At 44.9% G+C, this 24,944-nt stretch overlaps 1 protein-coding gene across 1 annotated transcript in view; it reads right to left on the minus strand.

The window, feature by feature from the left end:
• Positions 1-24,944, minus strand: part of nlgn4xa (neuroligin 4 X-linked a) — a 73,906-nt gene that overhangs the window by 41,102 nt on the left and 7,860 nt on the right. The window contains exons 2-3 of the mRNA XM_020652339.3: positions 21,195-21,926; positions 4,732-4,884 (exon numbers count right to left, since the gene is read on the minus strand). Of these exons, the coding sequence (XP_020507995.1) occupies positions 4,732-4,884; positions 21,195-21,645 (604 nt within the window). The 5' untranslated portion in view covers positions 21,646-21,926. The remainder of the gene's footprint in view (positions 1-4,731; positions 4,885-21,194; positions 21,927-24,944) is intronic.

The raw sequence follows: 24,944 nt of genomic DNA on the forward strand, positions 1-24,944 counted from the left end.
TTTTGAAGTGCAACACCAGGAAATCTTGTGAGGTGAGACGACAGCTGTTACGCTGCTTTGGACGACTTTTAATATCAGCCGGTGTGGTTGCAGGATGAACGGAGACTCCTGATCAAAGAACAAACCACAAAGAAGTGTGATTGGTTTTCTTTGATTTGGTCACTTTTACTACTAGGATGAAAATAGAGGAATTGTGTCCTGATCTGACTGACTGATCATTTTACCGGCATGTGCATTAGTTCAGCTTTGATGCAAAGTGTTGAAACAAAAAGAAAACATTCCAGAGCTGCAGACACGTTTAGTTTGTGTGTGAAGCAGCACCTCTCCAAAGTGTGAGGAAGGTAAACAACACCTTCTTCTTCTTGTGCAATCTGACACAAAATAAGTTTGTTCAGATAAGAGTTATTTAAAGAGAAATCTGTAACTAACACCAACGAGAGAGCAAGCCTTCAAGGTGAAACCAGTTTGAATCTTTTCAGTTAAGAGAGTGAGTCCAGTTCTGTTTGCACGTCTCCTCTCTGCGATGATTCAGCTTCTGTCTTCACTTTTTGTCACTTTTCTGTGCACACATGACGCCCCTCCTGCGACCGGGGCGGCACCAGAATTAAATCTGAGCACAGAGTGAATGTACTGTGTGTCAATTAGTGAAGCTGGAACACAAACACACACACACACACACACACACACTTTGTGATTTGGGACTGGTATATTTTTTGGTGTTTTTTTTGTCGCAGCCTAACAAGATCTCGGTTCCTGCATTGTCACTCTGTCTGCTCCTCTCTCGCTGTTTTCTCCTCTTTGTCTGAATCTGTTTCCTCATCTGCATTCTCCCTCTTCATCTCTCTCTCTCTCTCTTTTTTTTTATTCCTCTCTGCAGTGCACACTTCTCCAGCACACCTCTTCCCCCTCGGCTCTCAGGAAACTAAATATAGTGACTGGTGCAGACAGCTCAGCCTTATAACAAATGGTAAGCAGAGCAGCAGCAGCAGCAGCTGCTGAATGAGCTGCACAGACAATGAACCAGATGCAGAAAGCATCAAAATCACTCACACCTTCAAACCTTAAATTCAAAGCTGCAGACAATGAAGGTACATCGACGGGATGTAACGCATGCATTGTGCTCAGATCATTTAAGTGCAACTCGAGTGGTACCAAAAGAAATCATTTACTGTGCAAAGAAATGTCGATACACTTTTTATACGCTCTCTTTGAAGAACATCCCGTATTGTATGCAATGTGCAGTGGAGATATATCATCTTTTATGTGAGCTGTGCATGAAAAGATCACAACACAGATTCAAACATCGTGCTGTTTTAGTGTCTGTGTCATTATAATCTGAGTTTTAGAAGCCATTATTGATTACATGCTAAATTTGCATCAGTCCCTTTTGCTGCCAACAAAATCCACAACCTGTTCTGTATATTTAACCATTTGTGTCCAACTCTAAAGTAGGTTTGGTGATGGGGACAATATGGTCGTTTTGGAGCGTGGCCTTTATCAGGTAGTGGCCCTTTAAGATGGCGCTTCAAGGATTGAAAAAAAGGACAACTCTGGATGTCATGCTTTGATATTTCCAAAGTGGCAACCAAAAGTCTTAACGGATTAAGCCAATGCATGAGTGTAAATATGAATGTTTGAAGTGTCGTCGCCCATCTCTTCCTGCAGGGGGCGCCGGAGTCCCATCGATGGCGGTCTCCATGCTGGAAATGCTGTCTCAGTCTAACTTTCAGTCAACCTAACGACAGGCTGAGAGCTGGAGCTGAGGCGGGTTTTAAACCTCCTGACAAACCGTTACACCGCGCCCACCTGTCAATCAGGTCAGCTACACGCCTTATTGTGAATAACTCTTATCCTTCATCAAATCAAAACTGATGAATCATCAAAACATTCACCCCCCGTACAGTGTGTGTCCATCCAGACATGAGCTAATCACACCTATTTGGTTTTTTGAACCAGGCTGTAAACATGTTCATCTCTGCTGCAAAAACAGGCTTTTTAGAATGGGTGTGTATGTGACTTCCTGTGCTTCTGCAGCCAGCCTCTAGTGGACACTCCAGGAACTGCAGGATTTTACACTTCAGAATCGGCTTCATTTGTTAACACTGAAGGTTGCTCATTGCATGTTTCCTTAATGTCTGATCATATAGTACGGTCATTTTAACATTTCAGTCTCTACACATCTCACTGATTGGACCTCAAATACTGAAAAAGTTGTAGAAAACATCAGAAACTAGTTGTTGGTGTCACACTAAAGAGCATGGATAATGTTTCTCAATGTTTTATTCAGAAGACTTGTAAAAGTTGTTTGCTTGGTTTACAGCCAAAAGCATCAATACTTGTGCTCCAAACCTCGGTAACAGAAGGTATCAAAGACTGGTATTTATAATTGAAGGTGTTTGGGAAGCAGGTGTTAAAATCTGTGCTGCCTGGTGTGCAGACACAGAGTCTGCTTCAGTCCTCAGAGGCTCTGCTGGCTTGGTGGAGGATCTCTGAGAGAAGAGAGGCCTGTTTCTGCATCACACATCACTGCTCATGTTACCAGAGGAGGATATGAGAAGCTCTGAGCTTCAGTGATGAGATTTTTTTTATTTTTATAATTCAGCCGCTTAGCTGAGAGCATTATCACACTGCTGCTTCCTCCAACAAAGCCTCCATCTTACAGAGCGAGGAGAGTGACTGCAGCTCTGACGCAGCTTTGATGGCTCCTTTGTAAACCAACATTTCTGGCTGTGAAGCTTCAGGATTCTCACTTCCCTTACTTTTCAGACAAAACGCCTTTTAAGTAGCACAGCAACAGGACTATTTTCAAATGAAGTCAACTGCCTCTTTTCCCCGTCTATAAATACCTCGCCACGCTGATGCAAAATGTTGCAGCTCTGACACAGCCTTGGAAATCTGCCCCCGAGGGACGAGCCTCACTCGCTGCACCAATTAGACAGAACTGTTTATAAAGGTGAGGCTTAATAAAGTAGGTTGGCTCACAGGATGTAAAGCTTGTGAAAGAATGCAATTTCCAGACTCTTTCAGTCTATTTACAGAGTGTTTTATCATCTTCAAAATCCAAATAGCTTCATGAAACAACAAGAAGCTCCAAGCGAGCGACCTAGAAGGGGAGAAGTTAGGACCGAGACTTGGATCTTTCTTTGGCTTTTCTTTATGTAGAGACGTTTCAATTCTTTCTCTTTTCCTTTCAGACGCAGAGTCTGATACCTAACTGTAAGTGTGCACCAATAAAAAGCTTCTCCTTGATTCCATTGCAACAAAAAAACAAACACATTAACATTGGACATTGAAAAAACATCGATTGCCAACATTTAGCTAGCTTGAACTGACTCCACAGTCTCTGCAAGAAACTGTATCTGAAACTAGTCGATGAATCGTCCTGAATAGTCCTATAAATCACGTTATTGGATCTCTGCATGACCATTGATACAAAATAGAGAATTCTAGACTTCATCAGATGTCAACACCAATGCTTGTGTTGGCGTTGGAACATCTCTGGCTTCCTTTGCATACTTAAGATAATTTTCTTCCCAATGTGCACATTTTCAACCCAATAACCAAACCTTCCAATGCTTTACAAAGACCTTGTATCCTGTATCCTGTTCTCTGATTCGATGGTACTGGGGGCTGTAGTGTTGGTGAGTTTGGAGGGTGGCAGATGAAAGTTGCTGAAAGGGACACGTTGTTGTGTTCGTTTGTCCCTGAATGGATGAGGTAACTATGCAGCCAAGGCTCAAAAACCCAGGTAACACACCTTGGTGTTATTTTCCCCAGAATGCTTTGGCAATTTGAGATGATTATAAAGAGGAAAAACTTGAAGGCTCAAACCGAGCCGAGAATTCTTTCCGAGAGTTTTCCAGCCACCATTTCCACAGCAAACGTTGGTTAAACTTTAACAGAAGAGGGGCGAAGTACAGCCAGAAATCCTCCTGAAGGATTTCAATATAGAGTGGCTGAATTTTCAAAACTCTCTCCCCCCCCAAAAAAAAACCTTTGATGTTATCAGCCTGGACTCAGACATTTTCTAGGGCAACAGACATTCAGAAGGCAAACCTTTATGTCAAAGGCAAGATAAAGAATCCCTGTGAGAGCGAGGAGCTACTTTCATCTAACAGACGGGAACTAAATCAGATGCACGGCGGCTCTGCGGTGGAGATACCGCCTCGGATCACAACAGATCAATTTTCCCAGCATGGAATTTTCAGGGCTGCAGGATGTCTGATGCAGGAGAGTGATTAAAGTAATCGAAAAGGCAACAAATGTAAGAGTCTTTGTTTCATTTGCATGTGCTTATCTGGAGCCATGGGGGTCACTCCAGGCTGAGTTGGAACATACAACCACTGGAATAAAGACGACCTCCAAACTACCAGCAACGCTTCCATTAGCAGCTGATTGGATCTGGGAAAACAAAACTCTCGATAGCTGGAGGCAACAGAAACAATGCACCATCTCTGGCTGCTCAGTGTATTCGCTCTGTGAGAAACAATCCGAGGTACACATGCTTAACTCTGAGTAATTAAAGAATCACAAACAGCTTCAGGAGGTTTCCACTGCTGACCTCGCTGCATGTACGCCCAAACAGCAAATGCCATATCTTTCCTCTGCACAAAGAGCAGCCGGACGGAGAAACAATGGAACCCAATTAGTCATTAAATCAATCCCCCCGAATCAATAACTCAATCTCAGCCTTCTCCAAACTAATTACAGCGCGCAGATTGGTGGACTCACCCAGAACGCCGAGCCGGTAGTTGATAGTGATGACGATGACGTTCCCGTAGCTCGCCAGGATGCTGCCGTCAATCATGTTGCCGGTTCCTTCCATGTAGGAGCCGCCGTGGATGTAAACCATGACCGGCTTTAACCCGTTCTCATCGTGGATATCTGTAGTGAGACAAAAGGAGGGAAAAAATAAGAATATTGTTTCTCTATCCAGCAAAACCTCGAAGCAGACATGGCTGCATCCCGTGCAGGATATTCCACCTTAAGTTAAACTCAGTTACATGTCAGAGCTGGGCAGGTTTTCAAACAGACATTAAAGGTGTGTGAAGTTTGAACCACTTTACAGCTGTGACGTTATAAAGAAAGTTGAAGTTGACGCCACGTGAATCTGCTGAAACAAATCTGCAAAGAAAGGGAAAACTAAAAAGATGGCTGCATAGTTAAAACTTGTGAGAGGTCAATAAAGTTCCATTCAAATGAACCGAACTGCAGTTAAAGATGAGGAGTGGGAGGAGAGTTTCATCGGGTCGTCAGATAAACGTGTTGGCAACAGGATTCAGGGACATCGTGCAACAGATAAACCGCAACATCGGTAGGTGACGAATCCTAAATATCAAAGATGTTTGATATTTAAGATTCCAGGTCGAGGAGGAGCAGAAAAATAACCGTAGTGACACCACACACCTCAGGATGTTTTGGACAAATGATCAGTTGTGACAGACCGCGCCCCCCCGATCATTAAAGGCGGCAAATCAGGCCTTAAATCATCCAGCCTTCATGTTTCATCTCTTACATGAAGAGTATTTATCTCTCGATTAACTCCTCATGAAAACAAATCCATCAACACCAATATATACAATCTAACGGGTTTGCTGTCTGAGTCATTTATGGGCGGCTCTCTTCACATCTGGCAACACGTCAATGCATCAGAGGTTAAAAATGCTCTTTGCTACATGTGCAGCCTGTAGCAGGAGCATCATGTAGACTCGACTTTACAGCAAAGTTTCTGGTTTTATAAAAAGAAATGTTGACATTTAGAACAAGAAGATAAAACCTTAAACCTTCATTAAAGATAATATCTTGTCTCCACACAGTCTGAGGCTGTAGTCTTCTTTGAACTGCAGTAACTGCTCCGGGTTTTTAAAAAAAAGGAAACTTCCTTCCAGCTCACGGGGACTGAAGACGCTCAGCGTGGACACAACAGAGCGTCCAGCTTGAGCGCCAGTGATTGATCATTGGTACATAAGAGTGATGGATGTTTCCGACCCCGCCATGTGTACATCTGTCTCCTCTCCTGCTGCTCCATTTGTTCTCAGTGCAGCGTGCAGGGAGCGCCGCAATTAAAGCAGATGAATGCTGTGTTTATGAAGCTCTCCAGTTGTGATTAAGCTGCGTGATTAGTACATGTGTAGGTGGTGGTTATGAATTAAGAGCGGCTCCTTTGCATGAGAGGAGATGGAAGGAGGAGATATGAATCCTCCCACCGAAGATGAACGAGGGTGTGCAGTAAATTATCCTGCAGAATCTGACGCAGAAAGATGTTCGTCTTCACTTTCTCTTTTCAACCAGAGTAAAATAAGTGTCCTGGTTGTCCTCACACGGCCCCGGCGTCTCTCAGACGTCGTGCTTCACTGTGAGCCTGGAACCAGCAGCTGAACAAACCCATTATCCCCGGCCCTGCCGACCAGCCTGCTTGGAAGTCTCTCAAATGTCATCCGCGATGAGAGCATCCGCTAAGGAAAATATTGAATTGACGGGAGAGCCGGCCAGCCGGTGTGCTCCTGGTGGGAGAGATTTAGAGCTGATTTTTGAGCTTACTGTCAACTAAAGCAAAATAAAACTGGCCGTTTGTTCACGATAGCTGCAGCGAGCCATGCAGGTTATATGTGGAACACGCTGAGAGGGAGGAGATTCATCTGATTTTAGTCGCCTGCTGTTTGAATTTGCTGTTAATGCAAACTTCCCATTAACTTGGTCCCTGCAGCTACTGCTTGTTTTTTCAATCACACAAATAGCTCCATTAGTATTACCTCATCCCATTCAGACACCGCTGACAAAGCATGTGGCTGCAGGAGCTGGGGATCGAACCCTCAACCTTCTTGCTGAGAGACGACCAAGTCTACCAACTGAGCCACAGACGCCCCTGAACGGCCACTTCATTGTTCTCTAAAGTTGAACTATCATTTTATTCATTAACATTTCAAAATAAAAGCATAAAACCCTAAATGCAAACTCCCTCAGCCTCCAGGTGCTGATACGTGAAGGGGATTTAGGTTAACGGGATGAAGGTAACCCTATCTGACAATCCAGGATGCACCTCTCCTTTGTTCTTGATGGTGAATAAATGGATTATTTGAGCTGTTTTTGAACCGCTGCATGGATCTTTCTGGTTGATGTCAGTGGAAAAAAAAGTGTTGAGATGGATTGGTGGACGCTTTGTCGTTCTGAAAAATTCAAGAAACTGAATCAGTAGAAACGTACATGAAGTGATTTACTTCCTCGGTTATTATCGTTCCAGAAATGACCGGCCTGTGTCGATTATTATGAAAACGTGTTTTACCACGAGGTCGTATGTTTGTTCACATTATGCGCACTAATTCTGCTGCAAACACTCTCCTGTGTGTGTAATGGGTTTTCCTGCACCAATTACAGCTTTGTCTTCGCTCGCCATAGGCTGTGGTGAAAAGCACAACGATGTGTGACTCGGGCTGTTTGTGTGGAAGTTGTTGGCAGAGAAAGCACAACCAGGCAGGCAGCAGCAGCAGCAGCAGCAGGAGGAGGAGGAGTGTATCATTCTCCTCCTCCGCAGAAGGAAACAGTGAGGCGCAGGAGAGGAAAGCAGCCCCACAGTGACAGGTTATTAATCCTCGCCGGGGCGCAGAGTGGGAGCCTCGGCTTTGCTAATGTGCCCGCGTCTCCTTCACAAGTCCTCACCTGCAAACACAACCAGGGTGGAAGTACTGGACCAGTGCAACCCCTCTACACCCCGTGGGGTACTGCAGAAAGTTTTTGGCAGTTAGTTGTGAAACCAAAAACTTAAAATCTGTATCATCCGACTCAAACGAAAGCAGCATTTGAAAGAAGTCAGAAGAAGAAGTGATGCTACAACTGCTCTGAAAACGTTCAGAAAAGACGAGATAAATGTACACTTCGGTGATTGACAGGAGGGCGAGGAGAAGTTAGGTAGATTGCCTATGCAGGCTTCAAAAAGCTTCTGCAGAGACCAGTTGATGACATCACTGAGACTATGACCATATTTTTTTTTCATAGGGGGAAAAAAAACCTCATATTAGAACATCACTGTGTCTGTTTCCTGCTCTGGTAAATGACAACAACTTGACATATCCTCAGTACAAAGCTTGGACTTCATTTCTGTGTTTTTATAACCAGAGAAAGAATTCAAAATGACCTTTGGTAGTTGTGGCGCCCACAGGGTTAAATACAGGCCGTGCTGATTACAGAGGCAAGGCAGGTGTCAATATGTTCCTGTTTGTCGTCGAGTCCAGCCTTAAGAGCGGCCCGGTGAACACAGCGTGGGCGGAGGGAACAACCTTGAGGAGGCAGCTGCACATAAAACAAGAGCTGTGCCATTAAGTTGTCATAGCGTCTAAGTGATGTGTATCTGATGGTCGCCGCGGGCCTCTGTGGGCTCAGACAAAACTATTCAGCCGGCTCTCCATCACGCAAACAGGCTAATTGACTGCTGCCACCCGTCCCCTTTCCTGTAGAGCAGCGGGGGAGCGGGGGAGGGGAGGGGGGGGGGGCTGCTCAGTAAGAAAGACGCCCTGCAGATTTAATGCTTTATTGCGAGGAAGAAGAGGGTGGTCTCAGGGCGCCGTGTCCCCGTCCTGTCAGCATGGAGTTCACTTAAAAACTTTAAAGGAATCAAACTGCTTCAAGTGCTCCCCCCCCCCCTCTCTCTCTCTCTCTCTTTTAGTCTTAGTGTCTCTCGCTCGTCGTGCTCTCTCGGGCTCGCCGAACTTCCCCGGGTGACTGTGCAGCAAGTTCGTCCGGGACATTCATCACTGCCACCCGAGAAGGAGGGATAATATATTCCTCCACTGGCTGCACGGCGCTGCACACATTACTCATCTTTATACGGGTGAGGCAGGCGAGGGAGGGGAGGGGGGTGATGTTTGGGGGGGGAGGGGAGGGAGCTTGTTCGATGGGGTCTGTCTGAATTTTCCATCGCTTTCTGCCATTACTGCGATGAACACAAACGGCGGTTAATGGAGGCGAAAAAGGAAGTGCGCGGCTGCTCGCCTATGACTGCCATCACCAGCCGTCTGTCCCAGCATGCTTTGCTCAGACAGCGACTGACTTCCTGTTTATTACAGTTCCTCTGACATGCCAACTAAACACAGCCTGCCTCGTCTCAGGAGAGCCACAGAGAGCCAGAGCTGTCAGGAGACGTTAAACAACCACCGACACAGGACGCTGAGATTATTTTAACCCACCATAATGACCCCTGCACTGTCTCTCTCTCCACAGGAGGAGTACGTTTGAGTTTTTCTCATAAAGCCCTTAACACTTCTTCTTCAGTGACATAATTTGATAATTATAACTTAAGGCGAGCAGCATGTGTGATAAGAGCTCGTTTAATGCTACAGATCAAACTGTAGGTGAGTGAGTGAGCGAGAGAGCGAGGCGTCAGCTCTGCAGCAGCACCGAGGTGAAGGTGGAAACCGCGGGGGATCCACTCTGGGTAATTCACCGCCACTGCAGATGTTCACACAGTCAGGGTACATCGATCCTCCTGAAACCTCGGCGAGCAGAGGTGAAGCCTGAAGACGCCCTTTATCAAGAACCTTTCAGCATCTAGAAATCCACTTCACAGTGTGCTAAATCATCAGAATCTACTCTCTGTATTACACATAAACGTAGCTTGAAACATCTGCGGAGGTATTTTTCTGTTTCCTTCTGCTTTTTCAGATGGATTATGTCTTTTTTTTCTCCTGCACCAGCTGCAGGGCAGATGGTGAGTTTTAATCAATTTTAACAACAGAATAGCTCCTGCTTAAGATGATGCTGCATCTGCTGCAAATCAAATCAATGAAAATAAATCATGATATTTCCTTTTCCTTTTCAGAACACCTGAAGGAAATTCATTCTGTGAGAAAATGAAGTAAAACGCTACCTTAAAGGTCTCATATCCTCCTCCTCTTCTTCAGTTTAAATAAGTCTCAGAGCTCCTCAAAACATGTGTGTGAAGTTTCTTGTTCTAAATCCACTCTGATCCTGTATTTGATCATGTCTATAAACCTCTCTATTTCAGCCCTGCTCAGAACAGGCTGTTTCTGTGTCTGTACCTTTAAATATGTAAATGAGCTGTGTCTGACCACGCCCCCTCTCTGGAAGGTGCTTGGGTGTCTCAGTCTTTCTCGCTCCATGTTCTATTGTTTACGGTGAGAAGGCAGACTCAGAGGGCAGAACAAACACCTAGCTGTGGGAGTGTCACCCACCTGGGGGAGGGGCTACTGCCCTTTGTGATGTCATGAAGGGAAAATCTCCAAACAGCCTGTTTGAGCACACATTTACTGAAAAATGGAGCAGGCAGAAGGTGGAGAGGATGGACTTTTCTCATCATTGGGGGGTTTGTAGACAGACTAGAGACACATATTAGTGTCAGAGAAACATGGGGAAGTGGATTTTACAGAATGTGACCTTTAAGAAAAAGAGAAAAATCCCATTAGAGATGTGAAGCAGCTTCCATAAATATAATCTTCACTTGAGAGTTTTTATTCAGCCACTCTGACTTTAATATTTTATCCCTGCACACATACATTGCGAGTATGTTGGGGTTGATTTAAGGACACTGGGACATGTGGACAGGAGGAGCCGCTACGCACAAACCGCTAAGCCGTCAGATTAAAGAACTCCACCAACTCCATACGTAAACATCGTTTTCCTGCACATGGATTGAAGCATTCAGTTTATAGAAACAGTTCCAGAATAATCTGTCGCTTTACAGGAGCCTTTGTCAAGTCTGAGAATAAGGTAACCATGATGATGTCATAGTGATGTCAGCGGAGAATGGGAGACGACACCTTCCTAACAGACTGAGATATGACCGAGAGGTGTGGAGGTTGAAAGATGCAGATGTGTTGCATTATGGGAACTGTAGGAGTTTGACCCACAAATGAATCTGAAATCATCTTTATAAATCAAACATGTCTGTTATTTCTTCAGGGGATGTTCTAGAGGAGGAGATATTTACACGTTTTCACTGATATTCAGCTGAATTCTTTCCAGAAGAAACGCAGGCAAGCTGCAATGCATCCTGGGACATGTAGGCCCTGCTGCCCTGAAGCAGCTTTTCCAGCATTTACTGAAAGGTTTAAGGCTTGATTTGACAATATTCACCATCAACCCTGATTGTTAATCCACATCAAAAGTATCAGGAGAAGAAATCCCACCATCTGTACCGGCTGACCTTTCATCATTAGACCAGGACAATTACACTTCACATATGACACTGGGGTCAATCTAAATCCACCTAAACCCTCCTCCATCCTCCAGATTCTCTCAAACCACTGTCTTCCTTGTTTTCTGTTTGCTCTATTTTTGGCCTCCACCAAAGCTCTTTGCAGTTTTGTCAGCTTTGAACAAAAGGATTGTTCTTCTTCTTTTTTTGTCTGTGTCTGTCACAAAGTTATTCAAATCATCAAACAACAGATTTCTCCATTAAAGAAGAAGAACATGACTCATAAGGAACAACATCACAATAAAAACACACTAGCTCCTCTGTTCTCTGACGCTCCATCCAGCCTCTCTCAGCTCTGCAGTCCTCCCGGTCTCCAACGTGATGCAAATAAACCAACTTAACATCCATCCACCCATAAATGCATCATACGGTGGCCCTGAAGGTCAACTGTGTAAATGGTTCATGATTGCGAAAAACATGCAAAAATATTTTTATGAAACACTAAAACATAAAACATTTTTCAGGGACTACAAGATATATTTCACGTGCTGCAAAAAACGTTAAACATGCTGCATTTTATATTTCAGCTGCTGCACGTTTTTAATACCTTCTGCAAAATATGTCGGAAGCAGCTCGATACAGCTGCAGACTCCTGTGACATCATGAAGCTCAGTCCTGATAACGTGATGATGCTGTGCAGTTATATTTAATAATGCAGCGACGATATGCAAAATGAAGCTCAAGAGGAGTTTCCCAAACACTCCTGCACAACTCGCGGTCTGCCTTTTTAGAGTTTCTATTTCCATCGCAGCATCAATGATTTACACCCTGATGATATTTACACTTCAGTTTAAGAGAATCTTCAAGCTAAACTTTTCCTTGCTTTTTTCACTGCACAGGGAGCGCTCAACTTAACCACCAGGATATTCAGTGGCCCTTATTGTTTACTATAAACTATTTTAGTAGAATGAAGAAGAAACCCTGCAGTCCAAACTAAAAAGAAGGATCTAAACACAGATCTGTGTTTAATCCTCCTTCATGTTTAAATACATTCGTCGAGGATTATGTCAAATATCATTCTCTGCAGCAACAGCCGTAAAACCTGAATGACTGCCCATAATAATGTGATCCACAAATGTCACTGCTCCCCCCCCTACAAGAAGACAAATGGTGCCCTTTAACTCAAATGTCTCCCATGGATATTTTTCACCTCCAGTCATCTGTTAGTCCCCGACACAGTGAGGACAAATAGAAGTTACAGTGTGGTTATCATCATGCAGAGAAACCAGTTGTTAATAGAGGAGAGGGGGAAAAAAAGTGGCAGATTTAAATTTTCTGAGTCACTGATGAACAAATTTGCACTGTCAAAACAACACGGGTTAGTGCTCATGCTTCACCGAGCGATGGGAGGAGAGCGGAAAGAAAAAAGAAAACGTTGAAAGGTAAGAGAGGAGCATTTTTTAAATATTAATCATCAGAAGAGGGGGGGATATCATGCAGAGCTGAATTCAGATCAGATTTGAGTGGAAACTGCAGGTGAGTGAAGGAGTTCACTTCCTGTTTCAAAAGCTCCTCCTGATTCACATCGGCTCCAAAAAGAAAAGAAGCTCGTAGAAAAACAAAAAGAGAGAGCTGAGAGGAGAGCCCTCAGATGCACTTTCAGGAGAGTCAAAAGAAACTGATTTAAAAAAAAAAAGAAAAAAGAAAAGGGTCTGCAGGTTTGCTGTCATGCACTAACGTCAGGCTTGGCGGTCAAAAAAAAAAAGAAAAGAGGAGAAAGAAAGAAGAAAAATACCTTCATCTCCGCCACCATCATTACTGAAGAAATCAGTGCCTTGTGCTCTGTGAGGCCCTGCATGGTGTTGAGGAGAAAAGTAGAATAAGGGGGGAGACATTGAAAAAAAAAAAGAAAAAAAGAAATTCAAAAAGAGTTCAGAATGCATGAAAGAGTTTGGGCAGCTGTGGAGGAAATATAAGAGGAACAGATTCATACTGAAGCTGAACAGGCTGCGGAGGGTGACGAGTGTTTGAGGAGCAACTACAGAAGCCTGGAAGGGACTAAAAAAAAAAGCAAAGTTTGGAAAAACAGCTCTAATGTGATGTTTTACTGTGCAGACTGAAGCATCCAATCAGGCATGGAGAGGTTACGATTGTAAGGCATGTAATGACCACTCAAGACAAGCAAAGACTGCATGCTAATCTGCAGATCCAGCGGATATTCATTTCACAAAAATGTAAAGGTGTAGATTCCAGTCTTAACTTGAAGCTCCCTGTGTTAGTGTTGAGTACAGAGGGTTGAGATGTCACACAAAACACCCGTCGTCTGTCGACTGTCGAGCCTCTGGGAGCGACAGTGAGCTTCCAGTGAAGTCAGCCATTACGTAATAAAGGACATACAGCTGACACTTCCTGTTACATGCATTGTCTTTGTTTACAGTCAAAGCTGCAGCTTCAGAGCAGAGGATGGAGCTTGAGCTGAGAAACAGAGTTGCAAGCAGATGGCGGTTTAGTCGTGTTTACAGCCAAAGCCTGCAGAAATGCATGTGATACAGAACGAGTCAGACTGCAAAGAAAAACTCCTCAAACAGAAATATGATTCTGTATTTGAATTCAAAACTCAGCTTTATTTCCACAGTCCAACCCCTCCCTCAGAAAAAATCTGCCACTCTTGAGAACCACACAGCTACACACGGGGTCCCCATAATTCACTCCTAATCCTGAACTCTTGTGAGAGACGGACTCAGAGCATCATCCTGCAGGCTGTCACACCACAGCTGGACCCCCCACCACAAGAGATAAACCTCATTATTCAGTGTTGCTCACTTTGACTGGCAGCTCGCTGCTCATTCGGTCTCCATCCTGTCAGATTTAAGTCACCTGCTGGACAAAGAGGGGCTGCAGCGTGAGCTCCCAACCTGAGAGCGTGACAGGAGATCAGACTCTGCTTCATGCTTTAGAAAAAAACAAAGAACAGATTAAACAGACTGTAACGTCTGCAGCGGGTAAACAGACTGTAACGTCTGCAGGTAAACAGGCTGTAACGTCTGCAGCGGGTAAACAGACTGTAACGTCTGCAGCGGGTAAACAGACTGTAACGTCTGCAGCGGGTAAACAGACTGTAACGTCTGCAGCGGGTAAACAGACTGTAACGTCTGCAGCGGGTAAACAGACTGTAACGTCTGCAGCGGGTAAACAGACTGTAACGTCTGCAGCGGGTAAACAGACTGTAACGTCTGCAGCGGGTAAACAGACTGTAACGTCTGCAGCGGGTAAACAGACTGTAACGTCTGCAGCAGGTAAACAGACTGTAACGTCTGCAGGTAAACAGGCTGTAACGTCTGCAGCGGGTAAACAGACTGTAACGTCTGCAGGTAAACAGACTGTAATGTCTGCAGGTAAACAGACTGTAACGTCTAAAGCGGGTAAACAGACTGTAACGTCTGCAGGTAAACAGACTGTAACGTCTGTAGGTAAACAGACTGTAACGTCTGCAGCGGGTAAACAGACTGTAACGTCTGCAGCGGGTAAACAGACTGTAACGTCTGCAGCGGGTAAACAGACTGTAACGTCTGTAGGTAAACAGGCTGTAACGTCTGCAGCGGGTAAACAGACTGTAACGTCTGCAGCAGGTAAACAGGCTGTAACGTCTGCAGGTAAACAGGCTGTAACGTCTGCAGGTAAACAGACTGTAACGTCTGCAGCAGGTAAACAGACTGTGACGTCTGCAGGTAAACAGACTGTAACGTCTGCAGGTAAACAGGCTGTAACGTCTGCAGGTAAACAGACTGTAACGTCTGCAGCAGGTAAACAGACTGTAACGTCTGCAGGTAAACAGGCTGTAACGTCTGCAGCAGGTAAACAGGCTGTAACGTCTGCAGCAGGTAACCAGACTGTAACGTCTGCAGGTAAACAGACTGTAACGTCTGCAGGTAACCAGACTGTAACGTCTGCAGCGGGTAACCAGACTGTAACGTCTGCAGGTAAACAGGCTGTAACGTCTGCAGCGGGTAACCAGACTGTAACGTCTGCAGGTAAACAGGCTGTAACGTCTGCAGCGGGTAACCAGACTGTAACGTCTGCAGGTAACCAGACTGTAACGTCTGCAGGTAAACAGGCTGTAACGTCTGCAGGTAAACAGGCTGTAACGTCTGCAGCAGGTAAACAGGCTGTAACGTCTGCAGGTAAACAGACTGTAACGTCTGCAGGTAAACAGGCTGTGACGTCTGCAGGTAAACAGGCTGTGACGTCTGCAGGTAAACAGGCTGTGACGTCTGCAGGTAAACAGACTGTAACGTCTGCAGGTAAATAGACTGTAACGTCTGCAGGTAAACAGACTGTAACGTCTGCAGCAGGTAAACAGGCTGTAACGTCAGCAGGTAAACAGACTGTGACGTCTGCAGGTAAACAGGCTGTGACGTCTGCAGGTAAACAGGCTGTGACGTCTGCAGGTAAATAGACTGTAACGTCTGCAGGTAAACAGGCTGTAACGTCTGCAGGTAAACAGACTGTAACGTCTGCAGGTAAATAGACTGTAACGTCTGCAGTAGGTAAACAGACTGTAACGTCTGCAGGTAAACAGACTGTAACGTCTGCAGGTAAACAGGCTGTAACGTCTGCAGGTAAACAGACTGTAACGTCTGCAGTAGGTAAACAGACTGTAACGTCTGCAGCAGGTAAACAGGCTGTAACGTCATCATCTGTTGAACCGTTCCTCTTTAGATGAACTCTCTCTGTGTGTTTTGATGCTTTAAAAATTAAATCTGTGAACTGTGTAATGTTATGAAACATTCAGAGCTCAGAGAAAACGATTATGGTATCGTTCTCTAACAAATCCATGGAGTGCGTCTTTAAAACGAGAGATATCATCTGATCTGATTACTGCTGCACACAGATGATATGAAGCCCACATGATCTAAATGTGATTTTTTTTTAACGTGGCTGCTCGTGCGTGCTGTCCAATGGCGCTCTCACTGCTCGCCACGTCTCCCGCGCTGGTTGTCATTGTGCTTTTCTGACTGCGTGACGTTTTCTGTGATCAGTAAAACGGAGCTGAATCGCTCTCAGCAGGCGGCTAATGTGGCAGCAGAGCGCCTCTGTTTGCACAACCGAGAGAGCAAGCTGCACAAACACACGCCGGTGCCATGTGGCTGTAACCTGGCCGAGCGTGAACACACACATCTGCTCCGGCTGCTCATAAACACACACACACACACACACACACACACACACACGACTTACAAGCAAGACTGAATCAACAGGAAACATGAAGATGAGTTCAATGTCAGTGCTCGAGGGGAGAGGCTCCTGTCAGACGGGGATTCAAACCAGGAACCTCCTCGCTGTGAGGCCACAGCCTCCTCACAGCGATGTGATTTTCGAGCCCCAGAAGAAGAGAAAGACAGCGATCACAAAAAACAAACCCACTCCTAAATATAAGGTGAAGTAAAGAGTGTCTCCATATTGATCTGTATCAGTCACTGTTTGTGTGATTTCCTCTCTTTCCTTCACAAACAGCCTGATGTTAACCGAGCGCTGCATGTCTCAAAATTATAGCCTCCAAACGTCACATCCTCACTGCTGTCTTATCTGAGCGACACAGACATAGACACCACTTCTCCATCTCTCCTCTGCCACGTCGTGACCCGGCCTCGAGTCATTTCCTCCACCCTGCGTCTGAACGTCATCAGCCGCCGCGCAGGAAAACACAGACTGAAAGCCAAAAAAGGAGTCAGATTATCAGAAGGTAGCAGCGTTTATTTCTGCCAAGAAAGCCTCCGATTGATTTCTTTTTCTAAAGCCTCTGAACGTGAGTCACCCAGAGCCGGAGGGAAACTTCAGGTTTTGGTGACATTTTGTGCAGAGAGGAGCGTGCACAAGTCACGACTTGCCTGAATTGAGTCTCAGGAAGGGAAAAGGTGAAACATTTACCCGTATGCAACTATCCACACAGCTTCTACACAGCCACAGCAACCTTCTTATTCCTTATTCTCACTCGCTCACTCTCTCTTACTCTCACTCCTCTTCCTCTTCTCCTCAGCTGTTGTATCAAACAGTACAGAGACTGCTGCAGAAGTTACATAGTGCTGAAAACAGGCGACCTGGGCACTCTGTGGACATGAGATGAACAATATTCTCCCTGTTGGAGGTTTTTGTTCTATTAGATCGACTTTGAAACGACTGTTTGAAGGAGGAGAAGTTACAGATTGTTGCTTTGATAACTTAATTTTTCACAGCAATAAAACCTTGAAAAGTAGAAAAAATATTCCTCTCAGGGTTTAGTTCGACTGCCCTGAGAGCTGCAGGGAGGCTACGGCTGAGAGTTGCACAGATTTTGGGCTACGGGCTACAGGCTCTAAGTAAAGTGCTGACTCTACACTTTACAAATTACATAATCACTCGATGTGTTGGCATCGAGATGTAAGTAAATACAGTGGAGCTGCAGCGGCTCGGAAAATGCAGACTTAAAGCCATTTTCTTCTCCCTCAGTTTACCTCGTTTTATCTTCGCCTTATAAAGTGCTGCAAAGACTGTTTTAATTTAAGGAGCGGCGTGCTCCAGCTCTGCTCAGGACGCTGAGAAATGTTCCTCTTTTTTTAGGCTCCGAATAAATCACGGCTGCTGCTGGAACATGAAGCCGGTGGCGGTGCCTGTGGAGGGAACGGCTTTAATACTGAACACGCTCTCACATTCAGAATGAGTGCAAGGCATTAAAACACAACTGGTGTGAGAGATGTCCACAATTAAAAACACAGAAGAGGCAGAGTGCTTTTGTCTTCCTGTTTCAAAAAAAGCCCCTCCAGAAGAAACATCCTCATTCTGATTGTCAGTCTTTGCAGCTGCTGCAGAAGATAAAGCTGCTTTACTGCCTCGACACCAGCATGACTGAGGCTGCTAGTTTGACTGCTTTACATTTCACAACGAGATCTCTTTCTTCTGTTAAAGACGTGGACATGAGACATGCCATCAAAGATTTTCAAGTCAATCTGAGTCTTTCTCCCCTTAAAGGGCAAAACAGGTCATCTTGATGGTTCATCAATGAGTTGCTCTGAAAGATGTGCTGCAACCTATTTATTCCCCTCTTGCAGAATTAAAAGCGTTAGCTTTGAGCTGAAATCACCAAACTCTCTTACTACACAGAATGTTTGATGGCAGCATGCTTCCTAACACACATCTCCTTAATTCATTAACAATGCAGCAGCCAGTATGTCCTCCTTCTAACTTTAGATTCTGCTCCTGAATGCTCTGGATTTGTTTGGACCAGAGAAGGTAGGCGGTTTAAAGACACCCCACACAGCTGTTTTGGACGCCCCTCGGTTTCCCAGATATGAGAGCAGTTATCAGGTCAACAGGTGTTGCAGCGATGGAAGCGGTCAAGAGAAGTGGTTCAGATAGAAGTGATTGTACCCGACCTAAAAAGCCTCTGCATGTTTCTAATAAGCTCCACGAGCAGAAACGTGCTCAAACTAGGATCAATATTGGAGATGCTTCTGAAAAATGGAGAGGTTATGAGAGGCACTAAAACCTGCACAGACCGGGCCGAGTCTGTGCGTCTCCCACTTTATCAGACATGCACAAAAGCAGACTTTATTCTACATACAGGTGTGCAGATTTATTGGCTCACCTCTAAACCGAGTACAATAACTTTTTTTACACTAAAAGATTTGAGAAAAGCCTCCGACCGTGCACCGACACAGGATTGTGAGATTATCCTCCTCCTGCACTTTTTAATCTGCCCTGTACGGAGGAGCTCAGACTAAATATAGAGCTGAGCTGTCAGAGATCTCACACACACACACTCACGTTAATGTGCTTCCCCTCTGACCTGCAGACACTCCGTCTTCTGTCGAAACACACTTCTTTTTTTCAGAGCGACGCCGACTTTTACATCTGGAGCTTCTCTTTTGTTTCCATCTCACACTGAACTCTTATCAGTCGCAGCTCAAAGCGGCTCTCGGCACTTTAAGAAGCTCCCTGTTCTCTCTTTGGGACGTATTTAAACTGATTAGACTGCGGGGGATTTTAAAAGACAGAAAATACTAAAATCTTTATTAATCAAGGTCATGAGACGGCCTGTTGGAATACGAAACACTAATCAGACGTTAAAAAGCTTTTACAAGCTTGTACAAATAAAGGATCTCAATCGTGTAGAAAATCATCTTTTAATTCACTTAAAGGAAACAAGCATCTCTTTCTTTGCCTCTAAAGAAGTGTAGAAACATCTGAACTGGCAGGAAACGCCCTGAGAGGAAAGAACGCCATTTAAATTCAAGTTAAAGAGAGAATGTGCGACTTTCTGATCCAGTAGATGTGAGCTTCATTAACCTGGTCCTCTCCTGTAAAACATGACCCTGACCTTCCTGAAGGGGACATCAACTCTTTTTTTCTTTCATTTTACGTCATTGTCTTCATATAGAGACGAGAAAATAAGCCGTAAAGGACGAAAACATCATCGTAGAGCTTTTCATTTTAAGAGTCAACACGCTGAATTCATGATTTCAATAGCAGCCAGTCAGTGTGAAAATCAAACCTTTTGGAAAATGTGACAGCTGCCACTCAAAAACAACATGCCTCATGTGACTCTGCAGCATTTCACGCCTATCTTCAAACCTAAATTAGGACTGATTAGCTTACCAAAAGCAGAAGAATGCAATCACTGTCATAATAAACAGCAGGCAGACCCCAAGGCGAAGCCAAGGTGACCCCCTCCGCCTCCTATCCCTCAGTTTGTCGATTTTCTTTTAGGTGTGGTCATGAAGAATATACCCACTAAGCGGGAGTTAGCTGTAAAGCTCATTTAGAGCCCTGTGCAGCAGAATAAAAAGGTGAATGTTTACAGTACATATGTTGTGCATCCTGTCAGTGTCCATCAGCAGACCGAACAGGATGCTCAAAAGGAGGGCAGGACCTTTAAAACACTTTCTTGAGATGCTCCTGCTTTCGTTTGCTGCTTAACAACTTCTACTTCTACCTCTGCCTTGAAAGATTCAGTTTCCTTGTGTGTCTTACAAATATTGTAACCTGCTCTTCATCACAAGTCGGAAAGTTTCTCTGCAAAGCCACAGCAGCACGACCGTCCAACCATTAGCCCTGTGAACCACAGCAGGTGAAGTCCAGGTGTCGTCTGGAGTCAACAATGAATCACCTGAAGCTCAACACAGACTGGACACAAACATTCTGTACTCGTCCACAGCAGCAACTACAACAATCAACTGTTCACAAAGAGCTGGGTCTTTAGCTTTTTCTTAAAGGTGCAGAGGGACTCTGCAGATCAAATGGAGTTTGGTAGTTTGTCCCACTACTTATTTTTCTTTTTCAGAATATTCCTAAAATAGAAAATGTTCAGTAACATGTATGTTGTTGTTTTTTTTAAATCTACAGCTCTTAGTATTTTCCACATTTTTTTGTAAACTATGAAAAAAAACGTATGCAACAAGCAGACAAGCGGACTGTTTAACCATTTAATGACCTGAACTAAATGCAGAAAGCTTTTCTAAAAACAAACCACGTTACAGGATCTGAGAAAAAAACAAATAAAGTAGAACGAAGAAATCAAAATATTTGATTTCCTTTTATTAAAGGGTTTCTTTAGCGAGCCTTTTGATTCTGATCTACAAAGCTTTATTATTTTTTCAACTATATTTTAAAAAAAACAAAACCTGTGGCCCGCGAACGATTCTAACACGACAATTTTGGCCCGCAAGAAAAAAAGTTTGGACACCACTGGTATAAATGGTTAAATCTGTCCTGTTTCTGTTTTCGCTCCATCTTTAAAACAGCTGCAGGACTCTAAATGAGGGAAGCCCCTTGAAATAATTAATGGATAAACACAGTTTATCTGCAGGTATGAGCAGGTGGTTGAGGAGTTAACTTGGGTTCAAATGTAGATGATTTATAGCGTTAGTGGGAAGCAAAACAAAAATCACTTTGTGCATCTTGAAGCAACAATACTCGATCAGAGATTAACCAGAAGATACAACAGGAAACAAGCCGTGGACAGACAGGAAGAGGACAGGAAGAGGACAGGAAGAGGACGTATGGGTGGACTTACCGTCCTCTGTGGGGACGTAGATGTTCAGGTAAAGGCAGTCCTCGCTCTGCTCCTGCACGTAGGTAACCACTGTATCCAAGTTAGCCGTGAACCACACCGGCAGCATATCGTTGAGTAAAAAGCGGTCCTCTAAGAACTGAGGACAAACCGGAGCAAACTGAGTAGCATTCCTGATTCCCGGCCAGGACATGGGCGGCTCCGGCGCCTGGAATCTCCGCTCCCCTATAGGGGCGAGTGCGTACGGGATCCCCAAATACTGCTCCACCGGTCCAAGGATCTCGTTGGGTAACGTAACCTTCACTCCTCGCAATTTCCCGTAATTAGTGGTGACGACGGGGTGCTGCTGGGTCTGAGCAGCGGCCGCAAAAATGGACGCTAGCCCCACCAACAGCAGAGGGTTGACCCCGGCCGTGGAGCGACACATCCATGAAGAGACTCCGGACGCTGACATGCTCCCGCGGTGCTGAGCCTGAGCCTGGCAGGTCGTGGTTACGGTCCACCCTCGGGTCGTCCTTTGGCGCGCCCCCCGCCCCTCCACCAAGATACTTCCTGTTCCTCCTCAGGCTGCGAGCTGAACCAAAGAGCTCCAGCCAATGAGAGCAGCTTTCTCAGTGCTCCCCATCATGAGAGCCTGCTTGGAGATCTGCAGCCGCTGTACGACTCCCCCCGTCCAGAGAAGGAGAAAGCCTAGGACTCTGATTGGTTACCTGAGCTCCAGCTTGATCCAATATCCTGCAAGAAAGACAAAAAAACAACAGTCAGTTACTTATTTAGCAACGCAGCAATCAAAGCAGCAACCTGCAGGATTGAACAATACACCCACTGTTACAAGCGCCAACAACTGCAGTTCCTCCAGTGTCCACTAGAGTCTGTCTCCTGCAGTGAGTCAGTCCTCATAGAGCTCCATGTTAAAATGTTCAACTTTACAGCTGCAGTTCCTCCAGTGTCCACTAGAGTCTGTCTCCTGCAGTGAGTCAGTCCCCATAGAGCCCCATGTTAAAATGTCCAACTTAACAGCTGCAGTTCCTCCAGTGTCCACTAGAGTCTGTCTCCTGCAGTGAGTCAGTCCCCATAGAGCTCCATGTTAAAATGTCCAACTTAACAGGAGAAATAAACATGTTTACATCCTGGTACACAAACAGTTTGGGTCTCTAGAGCTCATTTCTATCTTCATGACAACTGAATGTTTATACATCTACATGTACTGGCAGAAACTCGTCAAAGGGAGACGTTAATAATCATATTTAAATCTCCTCTGTGAGTGGATTCCACAAAGCCTGCTCACTCAGAAATCTGATCTCATGAACATTTTCAAAAGTAGATGACATGCATGCGAGTTATAATTCAATAACCTGTTGGAGATCCGGTCTCATTCCATTACCCTGTTTTCTAAAGACATGCTTTAAATTATACATTTCTTTATAAATTAAGTGTTTTTTAGTTGAAGAAAAATCCCTGAGCCCCCTGCTCCAATCACAAACTGTTGATTAACTACCCTCTCGGTCAAATAACGGCGCCTGCCACTCAAAGTCTGCCTGAATCAATTATTCAGTCTCGCACTGACCGCCACTGACTCCTTTCTGATATCAAATATAAATGAAAAGGCCGCATGAATAAATGAGAGCAGCTCTGCTAATAGAGTCAAAGTACACGCCAATCTCTGCGTGCAGGATTTTTAAACTGAACACTTTTTCAACTGGGATTAATGAAACAGAACCGAGAGGATCCGGGGCGGTTACTGAGGAGCTGTCATGGCGGCGTGTCAGCCTGCGAACACATCGACTCAGACGAGGCAGAGCTCCACAAACACGGCAGAAAATCTGCTTGTGGTTTCTTCTAAAACCTGTGAAGTCTTCTCAGACGTTTAGGGTCTGAATGACTGAGAGGTACAAAATGTTTTTGAATTAATGAAGCCCACCGGCTCATTATTTTCCTCTAAAAGTCCCGGAAAGGCTCCGATTGTTATTCTACTGTACACGTGTGAGAGACCTAAATGTGACCTAAAGGTGGGCGCGGTGTAACGGTTTGTCAGGAGTCTTAAAACCCGCCTCAGCTCCAGCTCGCAGCCTGTCGTTAGGCTGAGACAGCATTTCCAGCATGGAGACCGCCATCGATGAGACTCCAGCGCCCCCTGCAGGAACAGACGATATTGATTCCTGGCTCCTTTCTTTGTCCCTCTTATATAAACATAAGATGTCAGCGATGAGCTCTGGCGCTGGAGTCGATCCTGCAGAAGAGCAGCTGGGCTCTGTCTGTGAGAGTAAACCTCCACTGTTTGTTTTGATCCCACACTCACAGATGTGTGCGCGCCTCTCTCTCTCTCTCTCTCTCTCTCTCTCTCTCTCTTCCTACTTTCTCCTTGTTGCTCTCTCCTCTCTTTCTCCGTTCAGGACCATCTGCCGTCCCAGGACCCGTCTCCTCTCCCTCTCCTGACTGTCGCTGCCACATTCCAGATGTTTGGATCTGGGTCTTCATCCTCCAGGAGATTCAGCGTCTCTCTTCACTCCCTCCGTCTACTACTCTGGTGCCTTCCTTTTTACACTCTCTCTCTCTCTCTCTCTCTCTCTCTCTCTGTTGTGTGTTTGTTCTGACTTCAGACTCTCTGTGAGATATTTGTGTTTCTGTCCTCTACAAGATTTGCAGGTTTGCATGTCTTGTTGCCAGTGTTGTGGCAACAAAGCCTACAGCTGATTGGTCATATTTCTGAAGCCATCTGTCTGATTTGGTCCTCCTTATAAAAGTGAACCTAGACTCTGCATGAGGACGGTGCAGAGGGTCTTGCAGGATGACCTTTGCCCTCAAAGTGGCTCTCACCCACAATTTTCCCGTAGTCCGGGTGTGCGCTGCGTTCCATCAGCACCACGGTTTTGGCGCTTGATGTGAAAATAGTAGCATTGACTAGAGTGACAGTGAATGCCGTCGTACTACACACACCGACCGTCCTGCTGCCACAAACACACCTACAATGGATTCCTCCACCACAGAAAATAGTCCCAAAGTAATGCAGAATCCCCCCTGTTTGAGTAACATTTCATAAAAAACTCCAGCGGTGAGCTGAGGCTTTCTTTTTTACTCAAACTATTTACTGTGAAAGCTGCAAAATTAAATATTAAGAAGGAACGTATGGAGCTGTGGAGAGAGCACACTGACAAACACCATGAAATGCGGAACTCTATAACTAGCCAGGGTTCTTATAAAGTTATATTCTTTTCCTTTTTTCATATATAAACTGACCCTTTTAGCCGGAAAGGTTTCCCATCATGCCCCGAGGCTCCTCTCCGTTTCCAAGGTAACAATCAGTGACAACTGCCAGACATGGAGGAAAACATGTCTTATAGTTTCTGCTACACTAACAAGGATGTGGAGCCGGCAATGAGAGAGAGAAAAAGAGAGAGAGTTATTTTACGAGAGGAGAAAAGTTTTATACGGAGGAAAACAGCGTTTCAAACTTCGGCCCATGTGACTCACCCTGCAGCTGTCAATCGAACTTGGAGGGGGAGGGGCCTGCATGCTCGAGGTTTCATTTATAATCAAATAATCCGACTTTTTGTGCAAATGTTTGTGTAAATCAGCATGCACATATAGCTGTGTGGCCCTCTGTCGACTATAAACAGCATGACTCTTTGTGAAAGTCATGACACTTAAATCTATACTTGAGCTAATCTATCTAATCTATACTCAGGCTTAGTTTACACTCCAACACAAACAAACACGACACACACTCACTCTTTAATTTACATCGATTTCTCT

The sequence above is a fragment of the Labrus bergylta genome, chromosome 24, assembly GCF_963930695.1.
Source record: "Labrus bergylta chromosome 24, fLabBer1.1, whole genome shotgun sequence".
NCBI classification, from domain to species: domain Eukaryota; kingdom Metazoa; phylum Chordata; class Actinopteri; order Labriformes; family Labridae; genus Labrus; species Labrus bergylta.